This window comes from Homalodisca vitripennis, chromosome X (genome assembly GCF_021130785.1).
Source record: "Homalodisca vitripennis isolate AUS2020 chromosome X, UT_GWSS_2.1, whole genome shotgun sequence".
Taxonomy (NCBI): domain Eukaryota; kingdom Metazoa; phylum Arthropoda; class Insecta; order Hemiptera; family Cicadellidae; genus Homalodisca; species Homalodisca vitripennis.
Genome location: NC_060215.1, coordinates 95312583 through 95336202, shown reverse-complemented (window position 1 = coordinate 95336202; position 23620 = coordinate 95312583). Strand labels below are relative to the sequence as shown.

The 23620-nt window shown below is 33.5% G+C and overlaps 1 protein-coding gene across 1 annotated transcript in view; it reads right to left on the bottom strand.

Moving 5' to 3' along the window:
* Positions 1 to 23620, bottom strand: part of LOC124369521 (DNA (cytosine-5)-methyltransferase 3C-like) — a 54969-nt gene that overhangs the window by 23711 nt on the left and 7638 nt on the right. The window contains exons 2-4 of the mRNA XM_046827541.1: positions 20977 to 21080; positions 6616 to 6730; positions 4667 to 4903 (exon numbers count right to left, since the gene is read on the bottom strand). Coding sequence (XP_046683497.1) covers positions 4667 to 4903; positions 6616 to 6730; positions 20977 to 21080 — 456 coding nt within the window. The remainder of the gene's footprint in view (positions 1 to 4666; positions 4904 to 6615; positions 6731 to 20976; positions 21081 to 23620) is intronic.

Genomic DNA, 23620 nt, shown 5'->3' with positions numbered 1-23620 from the left:
TGACATTAAACATTAATGAATAAATTATAAATGGGAATGTATAATAATCAAATAAATTTTATTATTTTATTTTATATAAAATACCTTTGCAAAACCTGGAAAACTGGCCTCTCAATAGAGGTAATTTAGTTGCCAGTCGTTGTTAATAAATATGGTAATTTTGTGCTGTTTTCATTGTTTAAAGTAATTAAATGTACTGATATGAATAGGGTGTGGCTTAATACACACCCTATTTTCCCTCCACTCAAAAAAATAGACAAATGGACATATTTAAAACAAGATGGTCTTTTCATCCACAGTATTGCAACAATTGCATGAACCTTGATAAGATGACATTAAACATTAATGAATACGTTATTCAATCAAAGATTTGTTATAATTAAAGCACAACATCAATTCTATAATATTACTAGAATTAAAAAATCTGATTTTTCCACTAATTTTCGCTTCTAAACTTCACTTCCACTTTCCTTGTCTTTGTGCCATTTCGACAGTGTATCCTACAGAAAATTACTAAAACAATTTTCATGTATGGCATGAACTGACGGCGGCAATGGCAATCTAGTCCCCTTCAAAGTACTCCCCTCCACAAGCCACTACCTTATTCCAACGCTCCTCCCACTTCCGGAAACACTTCTTAAATTTATTTTGCGGAATGGCTAACAGATCCTTCGTCGCATTTTGTTTTATTTGTTCAACATCGTCACATATTTTTCCTTTCAAAGGAATTTTTAATTTCAGAAATAGCCATAGATGTTTGACCAAAAAATGCTGAATAAGATTTGTGGAATGAGCTGGCGCATTGTCGTGGTGCAGGATCCAGTCACGGCTTGTCCACAGTTCAGGTCGTTTCCTTCGCACTGCATCTCGTAGCTGCCTTAGAACCTCAAGATAATACTCCTTATTCACTGTCTGGCCTCTTGGAGCATATTCGTGATGAACAACGCCGTCCTGGTCAAAAAAAAAAACTCAGCATTGTCTTGACATTGTTTAGACTTTGTCTTGCTTTTGACTTTTGTCTTGCTTTTTTCAGCTGTTGCTCATTGCTATTTGTGAGTTTTCCACTGTGAAGATTGAGCCTTTGTTTCAGGGTCGTAGCCATAAACCCATGACTCATCACCAGTAATAACTTTTTTTAATAGCCCTGGGCCACTTTTTATCAAATCCAGATTGTCCTGTGCGATTTCAAATCGACAGTTCTTTTGGTCTTCTGTCAGCAGCCGAGGAACAAATTTTGTCGAAACACTGTTCATTTTTAAATCTTTGTGTAAAATGTTACAAACCGACGATTTTGGTATTCCTAAATCTTCTTCCAGCTCTTGGACAGTCAATCCTACGGTTTTCATTAATTGCTGCACGAGCACGTTCAACATTTGTAGCATTTCTGGCCGTTGAAGGCCTGCAGGCCTTCCAGATCGGTCATCACTCCACTGATATGCGGCCATTTTTAAACCGCCTAAACCACTGTTTTATTTGTGTATCGTCCATAGACACGTCACCATAAACTTTCCGTATCATAGTAATCGTCTCTGATGCTGAATGGCAAAGTTTATGGCAAAATTTAATGCAAATGCGCTGCTCAACACGTTCAGTCATATTGAAATGTGACGCACACACACGGCAGTACTGGAACAGAGCGCTGTGACTCACTGAGTGACCGGATCATATTCAATGCCTAATATGCAAAGGAGTAGGCTCGCCCCTCCCCTCCAATAACCGGTTCGAGCCGATCGGTTACGCCACGGCCGCCTACTGGTTGGCGGTCAGATACTTTTTGGACAGACCTTGTATGCCGATGACATAAGCTTGTTACTTCATAACAAAAACATCTAATAGTAGAAACAAATGTACAATCTCTAATAAAAAAACTAACTAACAACTTTTTGGCAGACAAAAATTTGTTGTCAAAACTTAAGTAATCAAAATAATTTGTAAACTTTTCTTATAGGCCTTGTTTAAAAAAATAATGTAAATATACCAGGATCATTTTTATTAGATAAGAAACTGGACCCAAGCTGAATTTCTAGGCATTATCTTAGATGAAAACATAAAATTCAGACTACATATTATTGATAAAATATACAATAAAATGAGTCAGCACTGTTTGCTTTTAGGGGGATGTTGCATGTGTGTAACATACATGACTTTTATTAAAACAATTTATATTGCTCTCATATCTGTTACGGAATAGAGGTGTATGGAAGTGCATCAAAATCAAAATTGGATTCAATTTTACAGTTAAAAGTGCTATTAGAATAATTCTAAAACTAGACATAAAAGATTCTTTTAAGACATTTTACTGAACTGGGATTTTTAACTGTTTACTTCATGTTCATGTATAAATTATTATACATTTTTAAAGAGGAAAAGATATCCCGAAAGTCCAATAACATAGAGTTTAATAAAAAAAAACCCAACTTTATAGGTTAGAAATTTTACAAGCACTTATTACCTAATTTTTAAAAAGAGCACAATATTTAATAACAATGTAAAATCTATTAGGTAAGGCTCAGTATTGAGCAGTATTTTTCATTGAAAAAGATTTTAATTGTTCAATACTGCTACTGATACATACATAAAAATAAATTCTGTGATATAATTACTTTATCGTTGTTAATTGCTTTGATGCTATTTGATGTATACTATACTGTATAAATGTAAAAGGAGATTTTCAATTCAATTCAATCTCTGCTCGCATTACTTATAAAATCCACTTTTCCCTGCTTATAGTTAAATTTTAGATGACTTTTTTGTCTCAAATTACTTAATACAGTAAAATTAAATTATTTAATACAGTTTTGATACATTGAGCATCATTTTCTAGCAATTACAAACGTTGACAGGCTTCTCTGCAAGATCCACACAACTCACCATCAACAGTTTGTAAATGTTAGAATGATGTTGGGCCACTAATAGCAGTCGTAAATAACAACATTGATCATTGCTTGGATGTACTGAATAAATTCGAGCAATCTCATCGGTGGAATACACATTAATAAAACCTTTATTTAAGTTCATGGTAAATAGTATCAGAGTTTAACTTAATTATTATATTATGTTTGGCACACATAGGAGCATTTCTGGTTCTGATTAGTTATATACATAACGTCACAGCTGAATCTGCCTTGTCATCCCGATCAAGAAAACAAATCTCCGATCACACAGGTCTTGAAAACTTACTTCGGCCAAAAAGCGTATATTTGTTTGCCTTGTTGTTCTGATGAAGAAAAAATATATATACCCACGTAGGACAGAGATGCCTACTTCGGTTAAAAAGTGCCTACTTAAGACCGTTTAAATTCACTTACCTACTATGTCACAGTTTAGCTTGCCATATTGCCTCGATCAAAATACTATATACGTTCAATTATCTAGTTCTCGGAAATCTATTTTGGTCAAAATCGTGTTGACATGGTTGAGTTTTCCTTGTCCTGATGAAGAAAATACACACATAAGTAGGACTGAAAAGCATATTACGACCTAGGGGGAAGTCCTACCTACTTCTAATGTACTTTCGGTATAAGAGGGAAATCCTTATTAAGGTTATGCAACATTCCAAATTTAATTCATAACTTTGTTCATTAAGGTTGGTTACATAACAGTGTTTAAATAATACTTAAAATGAATTAGATTATTTAAATCCATCACTGGTGCAATCTAGATCAAAATTTATATATTAACTTCATATTTACTATCTTCATTACACTACTGATCAATCACTGTTTACTTAATATTTCATTAAATATAAACAGTTGTTTCAGCCAATTTGTCAACATCAAACTGAAAGTTTAGTGCCAGTTTAATTTGGATTATGAAACGTAAAAACAATTTTTTTCTGAATTTCAAAATATTCAAGGTAACTTTTCTTATATTTTGCTTTATAAAAACCTTCCATGGATGTCAATGAACATTTAAAAACAAGAATTGGCCAAATTGGTCCAGGTGTTGTTGAGTTATGCGCTTACCAAAACATTTTGCAATTCATTTTTGCATTATAAATTGTGTAACCTTGTGTTGACTTTCTGACATTTTCAATTATTTATAAAATTTCAAATGACAAATAATATTTAATAAATTTTTTCATTAGCTGCCCTTAGTTGTAAATAATAATTAGGATAATGTGTGACCTTATGCTGCAATTTCTGACATTTGCCATAATTTTTAAAACTTCAAACTACAAATAAATATTATAATCACAAATAAAGGTCAGTTTTAAAACACAAATAAATGTTGGATACTTATAACAGTGTTGTACAATATGAATCTGTAAATATACAAAATATGATTAGTGTGGTGTTGCAATTTGCTTCGCTTCTCTATCCAAGACAGCAGCTGTGAATGGTTATAATTAAATACCCAGTTTATTGCTTATAGACCACAGGTTTATAGTAGGAAATCAGGCAGAATAAGGGGAGGGTCAACACAGCCCCAATGTCTACAGTACTGATAAAAAGTTGTTTGTAACTGTTAGGATTTAAACCTTTATTATATCAAACTCAGAACCAAAGTCTAACACTTAAAATACTTAAAAAAAAATAAAATTTTTGACAGTTCTGCACAATGGGCAGAATAGTGCTGGGACTTCCAACATTTACAGTAATTATTGAAATTTTCAATAGATACTAAAAAATGGTTGAGACAAAAAGAATTAAATTTACAAACTTACCAAATATTCCTTTTCTTTTGTGGTTAACCTTACTAAGTTCATTGCAAGGTGACCCCCCAATAATCAGATGTATCGGCTGGTATTGTTCTATGGTCTGCCGGATGATGCCTTCTACTGAGCCAATGTTTGTGACATCATCTCCATGGTTTCTTTTACTCACTATGATGGCATGTTCATCAATTTCAGAAGCCAAATAGACTTCTACTTCAATATGTAGTTTTTTTAATACGACTAATGCTGAAAAAAAATTAAACATTATATAAAGTGAAACTGATTTTGAAGAGTATTTTGGTGTCATAGAATCTGTTGTAATAAGAACATAGATCTTTATATATTTGGACTGTTAACCTTACTAACCAGAACAAAGGAATATTGCAACCAAAATGATTTGGCCCTCTACCATGCAAAACCGTATTGTATAGAGTTCATTTATTTATGTTGTGTAAAGAAATTTAAATAATAATTTGTGTGACTGCCAGCAGTTTAGTTTGTTATGTAAAGTTCATATTAAGAGTACATTAATTTTAGTTAGGATGGCTGTTTTGGGAATAATTGAAGGTTTTGTACTTTGTTTGTGCTATATCATGTCCTGTAGCTGTCATGTAAAATTGAAAATAAATAAATAAATAAATTATTTGTTTTACTGGAAGTAAAAGATAAGGTGGATAACTTTACAAATAGACAAGACATTTATAGGCATCACACAAGAAATAAATACCTGTTAGACCTGCCCTCAGTTTAGACTACATAAAATTAAAAATAGTTATAAGTTTTTGAGAATAGAACTGTTTAACAAGTTACCAGAAAGAGCATGGGCTGTTCCAGTCAGTAAATATAAAGTTACCATGGAAAATGGCTGAAAACCAAGGCTTTTTACTCAGTTCATGATTACCTGACATTTGATATTAGCTCATTAGTGTTTTAACCCTCCCGCTCGCAAGGCATGAATCGGCACGACCACCACATAGCCACTGCAGCTTAAACGGCACAGATCGGCACGCACTGCTTTACCCAATAGAGCCGATAAGTGCTGCTCTCGAGTAGCAATATTTTGTACTACTACGGGTTGTTTGCTATCAGGAGACCATTTACTTTACTTTTACAGTAGATTTATTCCATTATTTTGCTATTTATATTAGTTGTGCTGAAACAATGGCGGGTTGTAGTTGTACACTTCATGACAGTGAAATCGATCCCGTTATTAGTAGTGATTGCGACGATTCAAGTGAGTATAGTGATGTACCAGAGCCTTGTGAAGTGTTTCTTTGCATTGAGGATGTAGTTCGGAGTGATCACAGTGGCAGTGGCAGTGACGTGACGGCAAGCCAGACAATGACCTTCACCAAGTAACTGCGCAACAACCCCGCGCCACCGGCTACCAGCTGTCCGTGTGCCCCCTCCCCATGCTTGACAATGCTACATGGCACCCTGATGAGGACGAACTTAAAGTTAAGTAAATAAAATATTTGCCTCCAAATGCGACTTCCTAATGTCAGCCTTTGGATCAGGGAGGCAATGAAGAGGAGTTATAGAAGAAACCTGCTTTCCTCTTTAATTGACGATATGGCCCTGGGAGAAGACATGGTGAATAAATGACATCATCTTAAATTGAAACACATGACTTACTACATGACCCAACCATTGGAGAGTGTTGAGAGTAAACACCATTGCTAAATCTTGGGAGAGTTTAGCTTCAAGAAAATGAGCTTCTCAGTGAAAATAGCGAGCGAGAGAGAGAGAGAGAGAGAGAGAGAGAGAGAGAGAGAGAGAGAGAGAGAGAGAGAGAGAGAGAGAGAGAGAGAGAGATGTTAAAACATATAGGGATAGTGTTTAATATTTAGGCTAAATATTAATATACAACAACACATTAGCATTCAAAGGAATAATTATTATAAATATTGACATGAGTTATTGATATAAGTTAGTAGCTGCATTTTATGTAAACTAACCTGAAGAAATGCCATCAAAAAGGGACAACACCCGTAATGCTGGTTTTTGTCCATCCTGTAAGGGAACACTGACTTGCTGTTCTGCCCAAATCCTACTGCTCTGGCTCGCTGTCATCTGCAACAGCTTCAAATTTGTTGTTAGAATATTAACATATTAAATTTAAATTGCACTGATTAACAACCCAACATTAATAAATAGTGTACATTGGTACAATATGGAACCAAATTTTTATTGAGCAAAAAAATATCGAAACAATTACACAGATCATATACATGGAAATGGTTTATTTCCTGATGAATTCTCACATAAAAACTATTCATTTCTATTTACTTCTATGGTGGAAAGTATATCATGTTATTAATCAGGAATAAATTATCAGTTTTGAAAAATTTGTAACTTACTTGAGGACTTAGCCTGTGTGCACAGCCACAGCTTTAATAAAATCTGTACTATGTGCAAAGCATATTGCGCCAATGCTCCTGTCGATAGAATAAAGCTGATATACAAGTTCAAAAAGACATGGCAATATTGGACACTAACTCAGAATAGTCATTCTCTATCTGAAAAAATTTTGTATCTTTTTGAAGAACACATTACTTATGAATAACAACAAGAAACTTATGAGTAACAATTTACATATGAGTAACAATTTACATATACAAACAAATGCCTTTAGAAACATCAGCAACTTGAAAAACAGTAGACCAGATTTAGATAAGGTAGATAAATGCTAAGTGAAGGCATAGACTTTTTAGAATTAATTGTAGATTCTGGAGGCAAATGTGAATGTGGTATAGGGATTATCATGGACATGGCTAAAGCACTTAATAGCATTTAACATGAGTTATTGCAAAAATTAGAAATTGTTAAAATCAGCCATCTCATAAATATTAATAACTCAACAAATAATAGTTCAGCAACTGCTTTCCTAAATATAAGATACCCTAGGGAGGCCTGTACCGAGACCGCTTTTTTCAGACAATTTTAGCAGGCCTCAGGCCCTCAGGGAGCCTGGACCATCCCCGCCACATTTGTTCATGGGCGTATATAACTAGTATATAACTCGCTTGCCAACTGCTCAAACATTAATTCAATTACTTTATCAGCATTATAAAAGAAAAACAGGTAAATTTTTAACCTTTTATAGATGATTACATGTCACAGGGGAAAAGTAAGACTAGTTTTTTAGGTTTAATAATTGATAAAAATGTAATAGGATGTGTTAGAAATCTAGGAATTATCCTACTTAAAAAAATAAGCATTAAAATATATTATGATTAAGTAGTTTATGTGTTTACAAACCAATTGTGTGGTTTAAGTTTTGTGGAGAAAAGGCTGTCTATGTCACAGGGCACCTAGTGGGCTATAAAGTAGTGCCCCATTTTCTATTTAAATAAGCTTTATTGACTTAATATATTGTACTGATAAAATGTTTGAAAGTGTAAATATGTTTTACGACTGAACCAAAACCTTGAATATGAAATGCTTAAGAAAGGGTGAAACTGAGAAGAGTGTAGATTTATGGTGTCGGGAGAACAACAGTTAACCGTATAAAATGTGATGCTGATAAAATAGAACAAGTGTCAACAATGCAGAGCATTGATGTCGATGTTCGAATAAGAAGAACAACAAACCCTGCAAAATATGATTAATTGGACTCTGCAATGTACCGATGGTTTAAACAAGCAAGGGGATTCCACTTTCAGGGCCTATAATAATGGCCAAGGCTGTTTTAATGAATAACAAACTTGAAGGTGACTTGTCCTTTAAAGTGAGAATTTTATGGCTTGACAAGTTTAAATTTCATCATGTCATTCACCAACTTTATATCAGTGGATTGCTATGTAATTGCAGAGTTCCAAGAACAATTTAAATGGGGAAAAACATTTTTTTATAATAATTTTTTTTTTAACAGAGGCAATTATAAACTACCCTACTTGTGATTTTGATAACAAGAAAACCTCATGCATTCAAGAATTGCACAAGAAAAGTGCTTGGATGGATCAATTAATTTTTTCTGACTGGTTTCACCTACAATTTGTACCTCACCTCAAGTTAGAGCACATTTGGCCGGAAAAAAGTTGCCCCAGAAAGCGCTATTGCTATTGAATGATAATGCCCCAATGCACCCTACTTATGAAATTAAAAGTGATAATGGCAACATAATACCTTTCAGCAAACAAAACTTCACTTATACAGCCCATGAATCAGGGAATCATCGCAAACATGAAACGTCCTAATAGAATACGTTTATTGAAAGTTTACTCTCATGTGATGAATCAACATCTGTAAAACAGTTTTGTAGGTCTTACAGTATTAACCCTTAAAGCGCCAAACATTTTCAGCTAAACTCTGGATTAGCGCTCATTTATTATAAAAAAATTAAAATTAGATTTTCTCAACGCTAATTTTTAAATTCTTTTTTTAGGTAACAAAATAAAACAGAAACTGCAAAAAAATATCTTTTATCATATTTATTGCCCTAAATACACATGATTTACTATGTAGCGTTCCAGCTCCTTTATAAATTTTACCCAATGCTTACTGTTTCCTTTTTTCATTATGTATCTAAATTGCGTGCTTATATGTACTAGAATAGAACTATAAAATAAGTATATTACATATTTAATACAAATTTATTATAAAAAATTAAATTTTCATGCCAAAAATTTGAAAACCTAATATTTTCCAAATTCTTAGCCCTCTAACGGGTGTTATTTTTATAATTACAAAATGGTTTTCAGATGTTTATAGAAGTAAATAAAAGATTGTAACACTTATTGGAGTAAAAACAAGCCTAAATATAAATAATAAAAATAAATGTAGAATTTCGGAACAAGAGCCAAAATACATAATTATAAATATTAGGAGTCAAAATATTTCTACGAGGAAAAAAGACTTTTATCGCCATTCAAGAAATTGTTTATTTCAAAAGTTTATAAATATATAACTTTCATAAAAAGACGATCATATAACACATAAAACTACACAGTAGTTTACCGATCAACTATTCGCACTGCTTCAACAGGATATGAAGAAGAACACAAGAGCTGCCCGGCGAGGCAGTGACGTACGCATAAATGCGCTTGCGGCGTTGAGCAATACTACCAAACTGCCAGCTGTTCAACAAAAACCGGTTCAGTATCGATCGATCGATAAACACAAAGATTGTCACGTGATGAGGCACAGCTCCGCTACACTACTGTAACATACACCCCTCACAGTCTAGCGGACAAACTCTGAACTAACAATGCAAAATAGTAAAAACAAGTATATTGCGCGTCTACGCGCTTACGGCGTTCAGAGCAAAGTCGATCCTCGCGCGCATATGCGCTTACGGCGCTTTAAGGGTTAAGATGTCATTTTCATGTTGCCAGTATATGGAAGTGATTTGTCAGAGTCAAATCTAAAGAACGGCTGGAATAAACTTTGGTCTCAAGCTGGAGGTGAAGAATCTAATAAATCTGAGGTGTCAAAACAACAAGATGATCAATTTTTGCAGTAATTTACAAATCAGTTCAAATTTGAGGTAAGAAGTATCAGAGTGGTTATTATCACTCAAAAAAAAAAAAAAAACTTTGCAAAAACTAGAGGTTTTTGAGTAGTTTTAGCTGTACAAATATTCTGTTTGTTGGCGGTGTACCTACTAACATTTTTTTTTATCCAAAATATCCAAAAATCGCTGGTAGAATACAAATTGATGTATGGAATTGCTGTGTGGATGGATAATCAGCCAGTAACAATAATAAGAGTCTTTTTTTACAGAAAAAAGGCATACAAATTCTTGCTGACTTTAAGAGAGGTAAACGTCTTCTAAACCCTAGGCATCATGACAAGTCACTGCACTATACATCCTAGAGGTTAATTTATATACTGACAAGCTAAATCTGCAAACTAATGAAGACTCCCATATATATATAATAAAAGAAATTCCAAAAACTACGACCTGCCAATATACTGCACAGCAATCTTATGGAAAAAGAGCATCTTGGAGTGGCCAGAAACTGTGGAATCTTCTATAAACATCAATAAAGCAACTTAAAAGAACAGCTCATGTTGAACAGGTTAAACAACACTGCATGACTTCCTTATGAGCATGCCAGCCTTCACACCAGCCTACACACTAGAAGCATTCATAAACACAAGAGAAGATGACCTAAGATGCAATCATTATAAATCAATATTGTAGCATGGCTGTATTTATTTGTTCTCATGATACTATTGCTGTTATATATGAATATGTAATGAAGAAATTTGTCACTTGTCTTTTGTCTATTTTTTTGGGACTGCCTTTTATAAGAATATCTACCGATCATAAGCAATAAAAAATGTTATTTATTCATGGTCAGTAGCCTTAATTCTACTTGACGGTTTTTTACATTTTGCTTAATATTCTATAGCACCTATGGCTGCCATCTTTTCTACACATAAACAAACAAAGTGCTTTAAAAATATTACAGTTAGTGTTTCTTATAGCACCAATCCCTTTCATTTCAGCCCAAATGAATTTCACTGAATTTCAGTCTAAAGTGGAAGTTGTAGTATGCTGCAAAATTCTTTGTTAATAAATTAATTTAGTTCCACTAGTTGCTCCAAGTTTCTAACATTGTTTATTATAAATTAACATTCATAAATAATCACTATAAAATGAGAGCAATGGATAGTAGTTATACATAAAACATGAAAACTCTTTATTACAAAGTGTCATAAATCCATTATAGTTTTTTTTTATATATATGAAGTGTAACTTAATAAGTAAATTTAAAATTGCATTCAAAACATAATTTTCAAACTTTAGCAACATATAAAAAAGTAACTTGAATTCAATACTTAAGATTATTTATTGTTTAAGACGTTCAATATTTAAAATAACAAATTGTATGTAGTAAGGAAAGGGAGTCCTTAAAAGTCAGCAAGACTTAATAGGATAATGCAAACAATACTAAAAAAGTGAACTTTTCTTAGTGCAAGGAATTAAAGGGACCATACGTGACCAACTATATCAGTTTAGACATCAATTTCAAATTTAGTAATTGATGTCTACGATTTTAAATATAATCATACAGTAGTTTCAGCTAGAGGATATTAATTATGATTGTTAAATGATGGCAGACAAACCACAAGACTCACTGATTGCCTTGGTAATTTGCGGAAATTTTAAACTTAACAATCACAAACTCGAATACCAAGACAAAACTAAAAATCTCTGACTATTATGAACACACATTTAAAATGGGACTGATCAAGTAACTCCAACTTGTAACAGAGAATTTGCTAACATTTACAGTTTAACAGATTTACTGCAGACAGGACCTATAGGCTCTGCATTGATTAATCCTGAAGTGTGTTCGGAAACTTTCAGTTCAGCTTGTTTTATTGTACTGCTATGCCAGTCTGATATCGGCAGCACAATGGTGAGCTCGATTGCTGGATTGTAGTATGTTGTGAACGACCTTTAACAGTCTTTATCAGCTTACTACAGATCAACCACCATTATCGTTTTGTGTACATGTGTTTGACTTGTCACAGTGTATTATTAGTGTAATAGTTATTTTATTCAGTCAGCTATGGAAGGATAACATCACGTTAAGTCCCAATAAGTGAAAGTAACCCTGATACAGATGAGTCAAGCAACAGTGTCCTGGGTGATGTGCAGGTGCATCAGGACCCCCCAACCAGATGACAGAGAGGACCTCGATAGTGATGGTGTGGATGTAGTATATAACTATAACTATGATTGCAGTGCGAATACAATAGCTATGAGAGATATACCTTTCACAAAAGAAAAGAAAATCTCACAACAACGTCAGGAAACAATGGTCCATAAGATTGATTTTCTGCGATATTTGATGTAGTTTTGAAGTGGAGAATATTTGCCCTTGTACCTCCACCTCAAAATATAACACTAAACAAAATAAGCATCAAGGAGGAAGGCATGAGAATAATTATTATAAGAGTATGTCTATTGAACTAAAGTGTGGTATTAAAGTTAAGTGTCAAAAGTCAAAAACATCTTTATTTACATGATCATCAAGATACAGTAATGGTGTCAAATAATACAAAGTGATATTAAATAGACTTTACAGTAGTGATAATGTAATACTTCTATGAATTTCCAGCAACATTTCAAATTACAGTATAGACTGGTTTCAGAGGAGTCATATTTGCCACAGAAAAGTTTTTGTAACATTGGATCTATTTACTGGCTAAAAAGTTGCTGTATTCCTTTTTTTTCTGGATAGTCGATTAATTAGGTTTCAGCAGACACTGACTAAATCGTGGAGCCCTTATCCAAATCTGTTAGATTCCTTCTTAGTGTTTGACAATCCTTTACTTTGGTGGGTTACATTTCTGTAGGAAATATGGTTTAGTTTAACTTCAAATACTACAATCGATAAAAGCAAAAAAGATTACATTTCTCCATTAATAATGAGGTTTTTATTGTAAGTTTTGCTTTAACTAAATTATAATAAAACACACTTTACTTTTCAAGTTGCATATCATTGATCACATTTGTTAACAAAACCAAAGGTATTAATGAAATAAGCAAAACTGCTTAACATTTTCAGTGAAAAAATAACTCTTTATACTAACCTTGCTGACGTTAGAACGGTTCACTTGAATTTCATTGTTTGGGCTGTCTGGTGAACAAAATGGACAATCCCATGTAAAATTATTTTTTTCAATTGAATTGTACGTGCCAGGACCGCACAAAAACTGTACGCAGTCAGTGCATACCAACCTGTAACAAAAAATATTTCAAATTTTTCATTTATTTCTAACTTTTTATAAGTTTTCTTCCAAGAACTGAAAATAAGGATAGGCCTGTCAGGGTCGCACACAAACTCTTTTTCAAATTCCTGGTTTTATCCAGGTATTCCCGGTCGAAAATTTCCGATTCTGTAACCCATGTTCAAACCAGCGTGGGGGTTTTTCTCTTATTCGAAAAAACAAAGAGAACAGATAATTTCCAAAAAAGGGCTACCATGGGGCAGACTGCAGTCCAGCACTGCGGGTCAGAGGTCTGCGATGCACAAACTTTCGGTATGAGACAAAGAGCAGCAGCGCTCACGAGAACCCTTGTGAACGTTTTTTACAAGCTATTTTTACTGTCAGACACAAATTGCACAAGATTTTGCCAGTGTAAACATAGGTAGTTCAGTTGAGGTTTGGATGTGACAAAGATATGTAAACATAACATGAATATAAGGTGCAAACAAACTTTTTTGTTTTAACCTATGTGACGACCATTCAAAACGTGTGTGTGAGGTGCAATCAATTGTTCATAGACAAAATGAGGCCACGCCAGTGTTACAAGCGATAAGCAGTGTGTGGTGAGCATTAAGAGTGGCAATTTAAAAGTTTAATGCTAGTATTGTACATACAAAGAAAGCTCGACACTGGCCACAACAGACATGTGCGACAGGGCTGTACCAAACGGTGGCATTGATCCGCCACCAACTACAGACACTAAGTTTTACCTGCAGATCAGCCCTCAGCTAATCATGGGTTTGCTGTACATCATGTCCCGAAAAGCAGTCTTGTCAGGTCTGGTGAAATCCAACTGACATTCTGGCATACTAAAAAAAACTGGGTTTCACATTTCTTAGCGAACAGTCAAACAGATTATAGTATTCACCAAAACGAATTAGAAGTCTATTTATAGGGTGAACATTGTACATTTCAGGCATGTGCAATCTATCTAACACATGTATTTACAAAATGCTATTTGCATTCAGGAATAAGAGTTGAACAACTTTGTCCAGAGACTCCCGTTCGGTGACCAAATAGAACTTAAAGCATCACTTGTATTACGGCCACTAGCACTCTGCCCACTACCACTCTGCCATTTTGCTGCTTACAACTTAAGATTCGTTTAGTGGTCAAGGCCTGAGACGATCTAATTATCCAATGGATTGTTATGTATATAGGGGGGGGGGGGGGCTTGTCGCAACATAGGGGTAGAACTAACCAAGATAAATTCCACTACACTAGTGGAGGTAACCTTGGATTAACCGTCATAGGTGGCAAAAAAAACATATGTCGATCTTCATTTTCACAGTTTCATGGACCACATCACATAAAATAGGATATTTTGAGATTAACCAGGTCCTGATTTAAGGAACTGTCAAATTCTAATAATAATATTAAGTTCTTAGAGACAGAAAATTTGTTTGCGAGATATTCCCAATTCTACAGGAAGGTTCCCAGTGCTTTAAATTTCAGACTTATTCCCAGTTTCACGGTCGGGTGGCTACCCTACTATATATATACATGCAAAGGCCGTAGTACAAAAAAAAACTATAATAAAATAATTATAACATACACGATTGATTCAGGAATGTTCAAAACATTTTCTTTATATAAAATACGTATATATGTATTTTTAATGTAATATCCGCATGCTTGAAAAAAGAAAAAGTTAATAAAGTTTATGAACTGTACAAAAGTTATGATTGGTGAAATGAAAAACAAAGTATACAAAAGATGTGGCTTTAATTTGAGTAAAACCGGAAAGAGTAAAAGGTTTAAAATGTTTTTAGGTATTATGGCTCCCATCTTGGAATAGTTTTACTGGACATTGTAGTACTTCATCAGTACTTCCACCTCCTACTGTTCAGACTTCCCATTATTCAGTTTGTTGAAATCCTCATAGAGGTAAGTTACCTCTATGAACATGGGAACAGACATAATAAGCCTAAAAAATAGACAAGAGCTCTATTTAAAAAAGCTAATTAATGTCGAGATAGTTGACATATATACTTTTACAACTAGAAGTTAATCAATCACTTAGCTGCTAGATAATACGTAACAAAATTAAATACCATGAACAGTTGTTACATGTGATGACATGGTAAGCCCAACCACAAATCACACAGCAAGAAACCTGAAAAAATAAAAATCCATACTTTATATTTATATATTAAGTTATGTAAAGGCATTAAAAGTTGGAAAGTAATGTAAAAAGGCTATGCTGATTACTGGGACAATCATAGTGCTAGCAAGATTTCAGACATTTTCCTTATGTTACAAAATATACAACACTGCAGTTACTTTTCTTGTTGTGCCTGTTGGTAGTAACTTATATAATATATATACTATACACATATATACATTGTCAACTGTCTAATGTATAGATATGTGAATAAATTTAATTCAATCCAATATGTATCAGAAATTTAAAAGGCTAAAAATATATAAATGATACTTACACTTGTTATTTTCTTTTCAAGTTTTACGCACACTCTATCCTGAAACAAAAATTAAGATTTTTTTGCATCACATCTTATAAATTTTTAAACAAAACCATTTTTATTGACATCATAACAAATCCAAGTACAGTTAATATATTTCCATATGGCAAGAATTTTACCCAGCATTAATAATAGTAGCAAGAACTAGTATAGATCTAGGTACTGTTAGAAAATCTAGGTATTATTAAAAATAGTTCAAACCAATATCTTTTATTCTGTCAAAAACTGGGTTAAAGTAAATTGCTTAGGGATCTACATTTTTAAGGAACAATATTCGTATATGGAGGCAAAAGGCAAGATTTACTACAAGATTTAACAAAATTGTAAAGTAAGCTATTGACATACCTTAATTTGGAACCTATATATGAAAACTCTTAACACAGTGGATTTTACTACTTCCACAGTTGGAGAGTCAAGCACATTCTTATTTGGGGTAGTTACATACAAGGTGGGAGATTTTCATGGTTATCTATGATACAGAAGATACACTTAATGGAGTGTAGGAAACAAGTAATACTTTCAGCAATTTTCTTAAGAACTTAAATACAGACGTAACTTAAGTGTATCGATTTTGTTTAAATGAACAAACTGTTCAGTTCACTCTTTAGTAAGGATTCCAGATGATGTTGCTACAGCGCCAAATCTTAAATCACTGATGTGCAAGTCCCAGGAGGGTTCACTTCTAGTTGGTTAATATCTACCAGTGGGATCTACAATAAAGGTATAGTAAAAACCGATATGCCAAATGTGGGTACCCCGCTGATGTCCAACACACCACTAACCACAGTGTCAAAATATTGGGATATAATAAGTCTAGTTTAATTCGGGGATCAAAATATTGGGATATAATAAGTCTAGTTTAATTCAGGGATCAAAATATTGGGATATAATAAGTCTAGTTTAATTCGGGGATGACTTCACATAATATTTAGTTTTTTAATAAAAAGGAGGCCAATGCCTATTTAAGGCTTAAATCTTCATGGGACAATGACCAGTGAGAAGATCTTACCAACCAGAATAAGGGGGAGAGTCGATTTAATACAAGGTTGATGGTACAGAGTGCTACGGTTACAGATTGAATTTTAAACTGAGCTATCTCTAACTCAAATCCAAGACTGCTCGCTCCGCTACGCTTCCCCATTTGCTCGGCCGGCCAACAAAGGATTTAAGAAGCTTACCGTGGTAATTGTTTACTGAAGCCACCCACACTATTTGTCAAAATTTCAACTTAAAATAAGAAACGGCATAGGATATAATACAATATAGGATATAGTACAATAGATATAAAAGGGTTGAAAGCCTAAATAATAACTGAAATTACGTTAGAAATGACCCTAGCCATCAGTGTGGGCTTTGGTGGCTCCTTCAGCACCACTCCCGCATTTCTAGCCAAAGAAAGAAAATCATCCTATAGGTACTAAAGTATCTCTTATAAATTTATGGTTAGGTGTAAGAGAGGATAGTCCTAACCTCACCAATTGAATATGTTTTTCTTTGTGTTCAATAATGACATTTTTCATTTCATTTCATCCTAGTTTGTCCGAATTTACAATAGTACTTAAATTCAAGCTCAGATCACAGTGAGAAATCCTAAATCAAAATGCCCCTGACTATCAGTGCAGGCTTCGGTACCAAAATTCAAGCTCAGACAGGTGACTGCTTTGTTTCGTTCAACATTACCCATCCAACGTGATCTGACACTAGAAAAGTGGCCTACCCAGGAGCCAACTGGCCAACACAAGAATTAAATTAGTAAAATTTTAAACATAACTGGCGCACACAAGGTCAATGTTATTATTCCATGTCAACCCTCAATTGAGGAGTATTCTAAGGAATTTTTAATAAAGAAATAAAATAATAGAAACTTTTAGAATATATCGTGAAGGAGGATGTAACTTGGCTCTAAAACAACAGTGTATCTTCAGCTAGAGGACAATGGCTACCACATTTTATACACAAAGAAAATGAATTTAAAACTCACATGTCGAACTAAAAACAGAATTTCTGAATGTTCATCTAACACAATCAAACAACTTGATGGAACACTCATTGCACATATTTTGTGTAGGCAAAACTTCAATACTTGTATAAGGTAACTCCATTGTTCTACGTAGAAGCTTCAGAGAACCAATCTTAAGAAAATGTGAATACAAAATGGCTAATGGTGATGACTAAACACAAAGAAAATTTATCCTGAAATGTACTAAACAGCAAAATCTGACAAATCATGAAACTGGGAAATAACTTAACAACGAGATGTACAAATAAGATGCATATTGGCAAACAGGACAACTTATCCTTGTATTTTTTCACCTGAATTTTGGTATCCAGATTATCCCCTCCACAAATGCCTACACCTCCTTAGTTTGTTATCCCCCTCACCTAGAAACCCCAATTCTCCTCATCCCCTACATTGATGGGACCATTTGAGATATAACAAAAGTTTTCAACATATTATCAGTTATTGTGTAATTATGGATCAAGACTGCCTTAATTCTTTCCAGAAATGAAAACATACTATTGTAAGAAATTGATAAAAAAGTGGTTTGAGATGTTGTGACTAATGTAAACAAGAACTCTTACCTTAATTATTTATGGGTTAAGTAAAAAATGAAAAGGGTTAAAGGTGGTGATTAGAGATACCTCCTGAGAGATCAGATAGTTGCAGCACCAAAAGGGAGGGCAGCATCTGAACAGGGCTGATTGACAGTAGTGTTAACATTTGAAGTAGGCTACATACATTATTTCACAGTCATTCATACGATTATCACATACATGTTTTTAGTAGATTTTAACACCTGATGTCGCACAATTTTAATATGGTATTGTATTTATTACGTTATAACTTTACCATAATCTTATAAGAAAACTAAACAGATGCTGTAGGCACTTTTAATTCTATTCATCTGGATCAGGATCTTGATGATCCCAAACTGTAAAAAATGAAAACTAAACAATCCCATTGGAAATACAATCTCAAGAAAATTATCATATTTAACCCTTTGCGTGCCACAGCGACGATACATCGTCGCCAAAAACCCTTGCGAAAAGTGCCACGGCGACGATGGATCGTCGCCGACTTACTTTGCGAAAAGTGCCAGGCGACGATCCGTCGTCGCCGTCTGTTATCGTAATTTTTAACGCTTTATTTTTCATGAATTCTTTTCACAACCAATATTGTTTTATTTGTTAACTATCCTGCAATAGATAAATAATAGTTCACATAGTACTTTATATTAGTGAAGATAAAAAAAACACAGAATAATAGAAGCAACAACAGCTGGCGGTGATCAACCGGGCGCGTAACATCGTTGACGCGTAAACAACTCGCTACGTATAGTATGCGTAATATCTAAAATAATACGTTCGGTCAAATGGTTGTGTTTACATCGTTTTGAGGTTAGGATCTTTAAAATGATTTTGTTAAATTGATATCTCCCGTGCGTGCGTGCTTGCGTGCGCGTGCGTGCTTGCGTGCGCGTGCGTGCTTGCGTGCGCGTGCGTGCTTGCGTGCGCGCGTGCGCTTGTGTGTGTGTGTGTGTGTGTGTGTATGTGTACATATGTTTTGGGAAAATATGAAGACCATATTTTAGATATACTTTAGAACCAAAGGATAAATGTAAGTAATGCATTAATTATTTTTGTTTTAGTGTTGTGTTACCGGTACTGAAAAATGATTTTTTCATTATGTACATAATTTCAAGCATTGTTATGTAACTATAGTAATTATATAAAAAAGTTAACAATTATTTTTTTTCACATTAACAATGTTATAAAGAATATTAAAAAAATTCTTCCCATAGTAAAATTGTTTCTTATTAATTTGTCAAAAAAAATAAAAACTAAAAAATAAAAATTGCTTTATACATTTTTTGGTTTTGACATGCCAAAACTAATATTATTTTATGTTGTTTCATTTGTTTTGTAACATTTTATTGTAATACAATTTTTTACAAACATTTTGATACCTGTTTCATAAAAATAGTATGAAAAATAAAAAAAATATATTGTTTTTCCGGAAGCCCGGTAATACTTCTTATTATTCCCTGGCATTTTTCGCATATGACTTGCAATATAGTTGCTAGTGCATTTCTTTTGTACTAAATTTTTTGCCTTGTGGCATTCAAAGGGTTAAAACTGATAACTCAGATAAATAAATTATTTATAAAATAAACATCAAACAATGATAAAATAAACTTTTAAGTACAAAAAATTAATGTGAAAAATGTTACTTAAGTTTTAGTTGTATTAATAAAGATTTAAAAGAGCTAACTAACTGCTACTACGCAACTGAGTTTCAGGGTTAATAGTTTAAAACTGTTGTAAATAGGGATTCATAAATGTGAATATACAAATACAACTTTGGCCATTCAATTAAGACTGACCTTTGGCCATTGAGTTAAGATTAACTGACACACATAAGAAGATATCTATTCTTGATCAATATGCAATTTTATTAAGGTTAGGTAGTTTTATCGCATTAAAAAAAATTTATCGCTTCCATAAATGCGTCATATAGTCTGTAAAGACTACAGACCAAACAGCCTGATTGTTACAATCATTGTGGAACCCTCTGAGGGTCTGATATAAACATTTTTCATTTCCTGAACTTATCTTCAAAAAAGGCAGTGGTTCAAATATTTATACTAAAGGAGCGGAATATTGAGCAAATGCTAAATTAAGTAAGTATCTACTGAGAGATTTAATTTATCCATTCTATGGTACTCTGTTTGCTAGGTGAAACCCACTAGTCAAAAATCAATACTAAATCTGTGGACTTGTCAAATTAACTAACTTCTGAAACCAAGTGTCAAAATAAATATTAACTTTGTACAATTGAGATTAAAGAAAAACATTTTTAAAATTATTCTAAAACATAAAAGTTATTGTTTAATTCACATAAACTGGCATGACCAATTATATGGCCATTGAATATAAGAAATTTTATGACGACGCTTAATGAATATAAAAACTAACACTCTGGTAAAAATAGAAGCACCAACATTGGGTGAAAAGCGGCACAACAGTTGTATTACTGAACTAGTACAATGAGATTTTGCATCAAAATATTTAGCCATCCATTAGAATGTGTTAAATTTTACTTACTACACAGAATGTGCATAGCGATCCGAGCAAGAGTGGATGCTCCTTCATATCGGATGCAGGTGCTCTGCATCCCAAACAGAGGGAGTCCGCTTGCATTTTGTTGTCTGTAAAAATCATCATATTTTTAAAGTAATGCTTTACTAATGAAAACTTAAGTGCAATAACACAATATCGAGTTACTTACATTTGAAAAGAAATTTCCTCTTTGGAGGATTTCTCTTGATTTTAGAGTCCCTTGCTAGTGACCACTTTTCAATGTTTTCTCTCACAAATTTTGGGATCTCACCTAAAAGAAAAATAATAAAATTATATTAGCTATACTAAAAACTGTTCCTTACTTGGTTTAATCTACAAGCCATTCACCAATTTGAAACTTTATTGTTTCCATTGTTCTCAAAATTCCATGTTTACAGTATTTGGATTTCCAACAAACTGTTTAGAACAATCAACAATTACACTAAACTGTAACCCAATTTATATGGAGTAAAGCAACAATGAGCAATGAGGTGTCATCATATTGTCCCATATATCACCACCTAGACATAAGATATTTGACACTTAAGGACAGGTTAAGTAGTTTTAAGATTTTAATTTGTTTTCTAACAAACAATATGGGTTTTCTACCTGAGAGGGGAATGGTTATGGCTTTAGAAAAAACATAAGCTGTATCACAAACCCAGTTAATGCTCTGAAGTTCACTCTAGCCATTAATTAGATTTTGTATAAAGCCTTTAACCTTTTAAATAGATACTTTAATAAAACAATTTTTAAATACAGAATTCAGGGCTCAGTTCTGGCTTGGGAAGAATCTTGATGGGCATTGAAGACAAATAATAGAACTAAATAATATACAAATAGATGTTTTGGAAATACAACATAGAATAACACAAATGAGCATGTTATGTCCTCTCATGTTTTATATTTATATTAATGACCTACTAAATATTGATTTTTACTCATCCTTGTTTGCATATACTCACACAGCATTGGGTATGTCCGGCTAACGAATCTCTCTAAAGGCCATATTTAATAGGGACTTTACACAAAGTGCTTGATTAAATTATTGGAAACAGGTTGTTGACACTGTCAAGTACTTAGAAAATTGTGTTTATTCTAATTTAAAATTGGAATCCCACATTAAAAACCTGACTATGAAATTTGAGGTATACCATTCCTTGCATGGTTATTACAGTGCCATATTACACTCCCGTGATAAAAACAGCAAATCTACCATAATTTGTATTACAAGTTATACTGATATAGTAAGGTTTGGAAACATTAAGAAATATCGCATTTGTTTTGGTACACTCAGCAACAGCATTAGGATCTGTTCATTGCTAATAATATTCTTTCATTTCATAAACTGTACAAGTTAGTTACAAGTATGTAAGTATTTGCAGAAATTTTCGATAAAGAACACACAAATAAACAAGAGCTGTTGAGTTAAATTTATATAATTGTACAAAATTATTTTAAAGAGTTGAAAGCAACAGCGATAAAACAATATTTTTACTTCATAAAAAATATGAGGGCTATCCAGAGAGTAACAGATATTTTTGCGGCAGTGGGTGGGGCTACAGATACTTTTACTTTTCATTGTGATTAATTAAAATGTGTGCTGCATTTGAAAATTCCACCACTTGTGAAAATGCCGGGGAGAATTCGTACTAAATTTGGAACATTCTTTTGGACTGCAACTATGTAAATTAACCTTTCATAAATGAATATATCTGTTAGTATTCCATTTGGAATATACTGACAATTTCTAGATCTACTATTACAAGTTATATTGTAGGAAATATAAATACAATATTTACATAGTAAACCATTTATTCATGTATTACCATAAAAAATCATGTAAATACTCAAGATAAATAATAAATAATCAAGATTTTTATTATACAGGGTCTGTTCAATACGTATCTAAACATCTAAATTTAATGCAGGTATCATTACAATAAATTACTTAATCATCTTCAAAATACATTCCTCTTGCATAGATACACTTAGTTCGATGCGTCTGCCACTCTGCAAAATCCTGCTGGAAGTCTGTTTCCAGAAAACTGTTGAGAACCTTTGTTGTCAGCTCTTGAACCATCACAATGGAGTCGAACCGATGTACTTTAAGCTCCCTTTTACGGAAACAAAAAAGTCTGGTGCAGCCAGGTCTGGGCTGTATGGGGGGGAGGTGTTTTACAATTCTTCACAATGGTTGGTCACAAATTCCAGTAGGCATGAACTCCTTGAGATCGGCTTTGACATCTGTGCTTTTATCTGACGCAAGGACCCCTGCATGTACCATTCTGAACTTTGATGTTTTGTTTCCTGGTCGTATTGAAACACCCACAATTCATCGCCAGTAATAATGATATAGAGAAAATCTTCCTGAACACAGTCAAAAATTTCTTTCTCTTATCGAAAAGATCATCTGGGCCGGTCTCCTTACTAATAAGGGCGATTGTTAAACACCTGTCAAGAGACTAAAACTGTTTCCACTTTCGACAACTGAGCATCAGTTTGAGCGTTTCTGAGGCATCCGACGCGGTGGTAGTTTTCGACAAGCTTCCGGCCATCCCTTACCATTTTGTGCCACTCAAAAACTCTTATGCGGCTTAAGCCTGTTTAAGAGTTCAAGGGTCTCGGA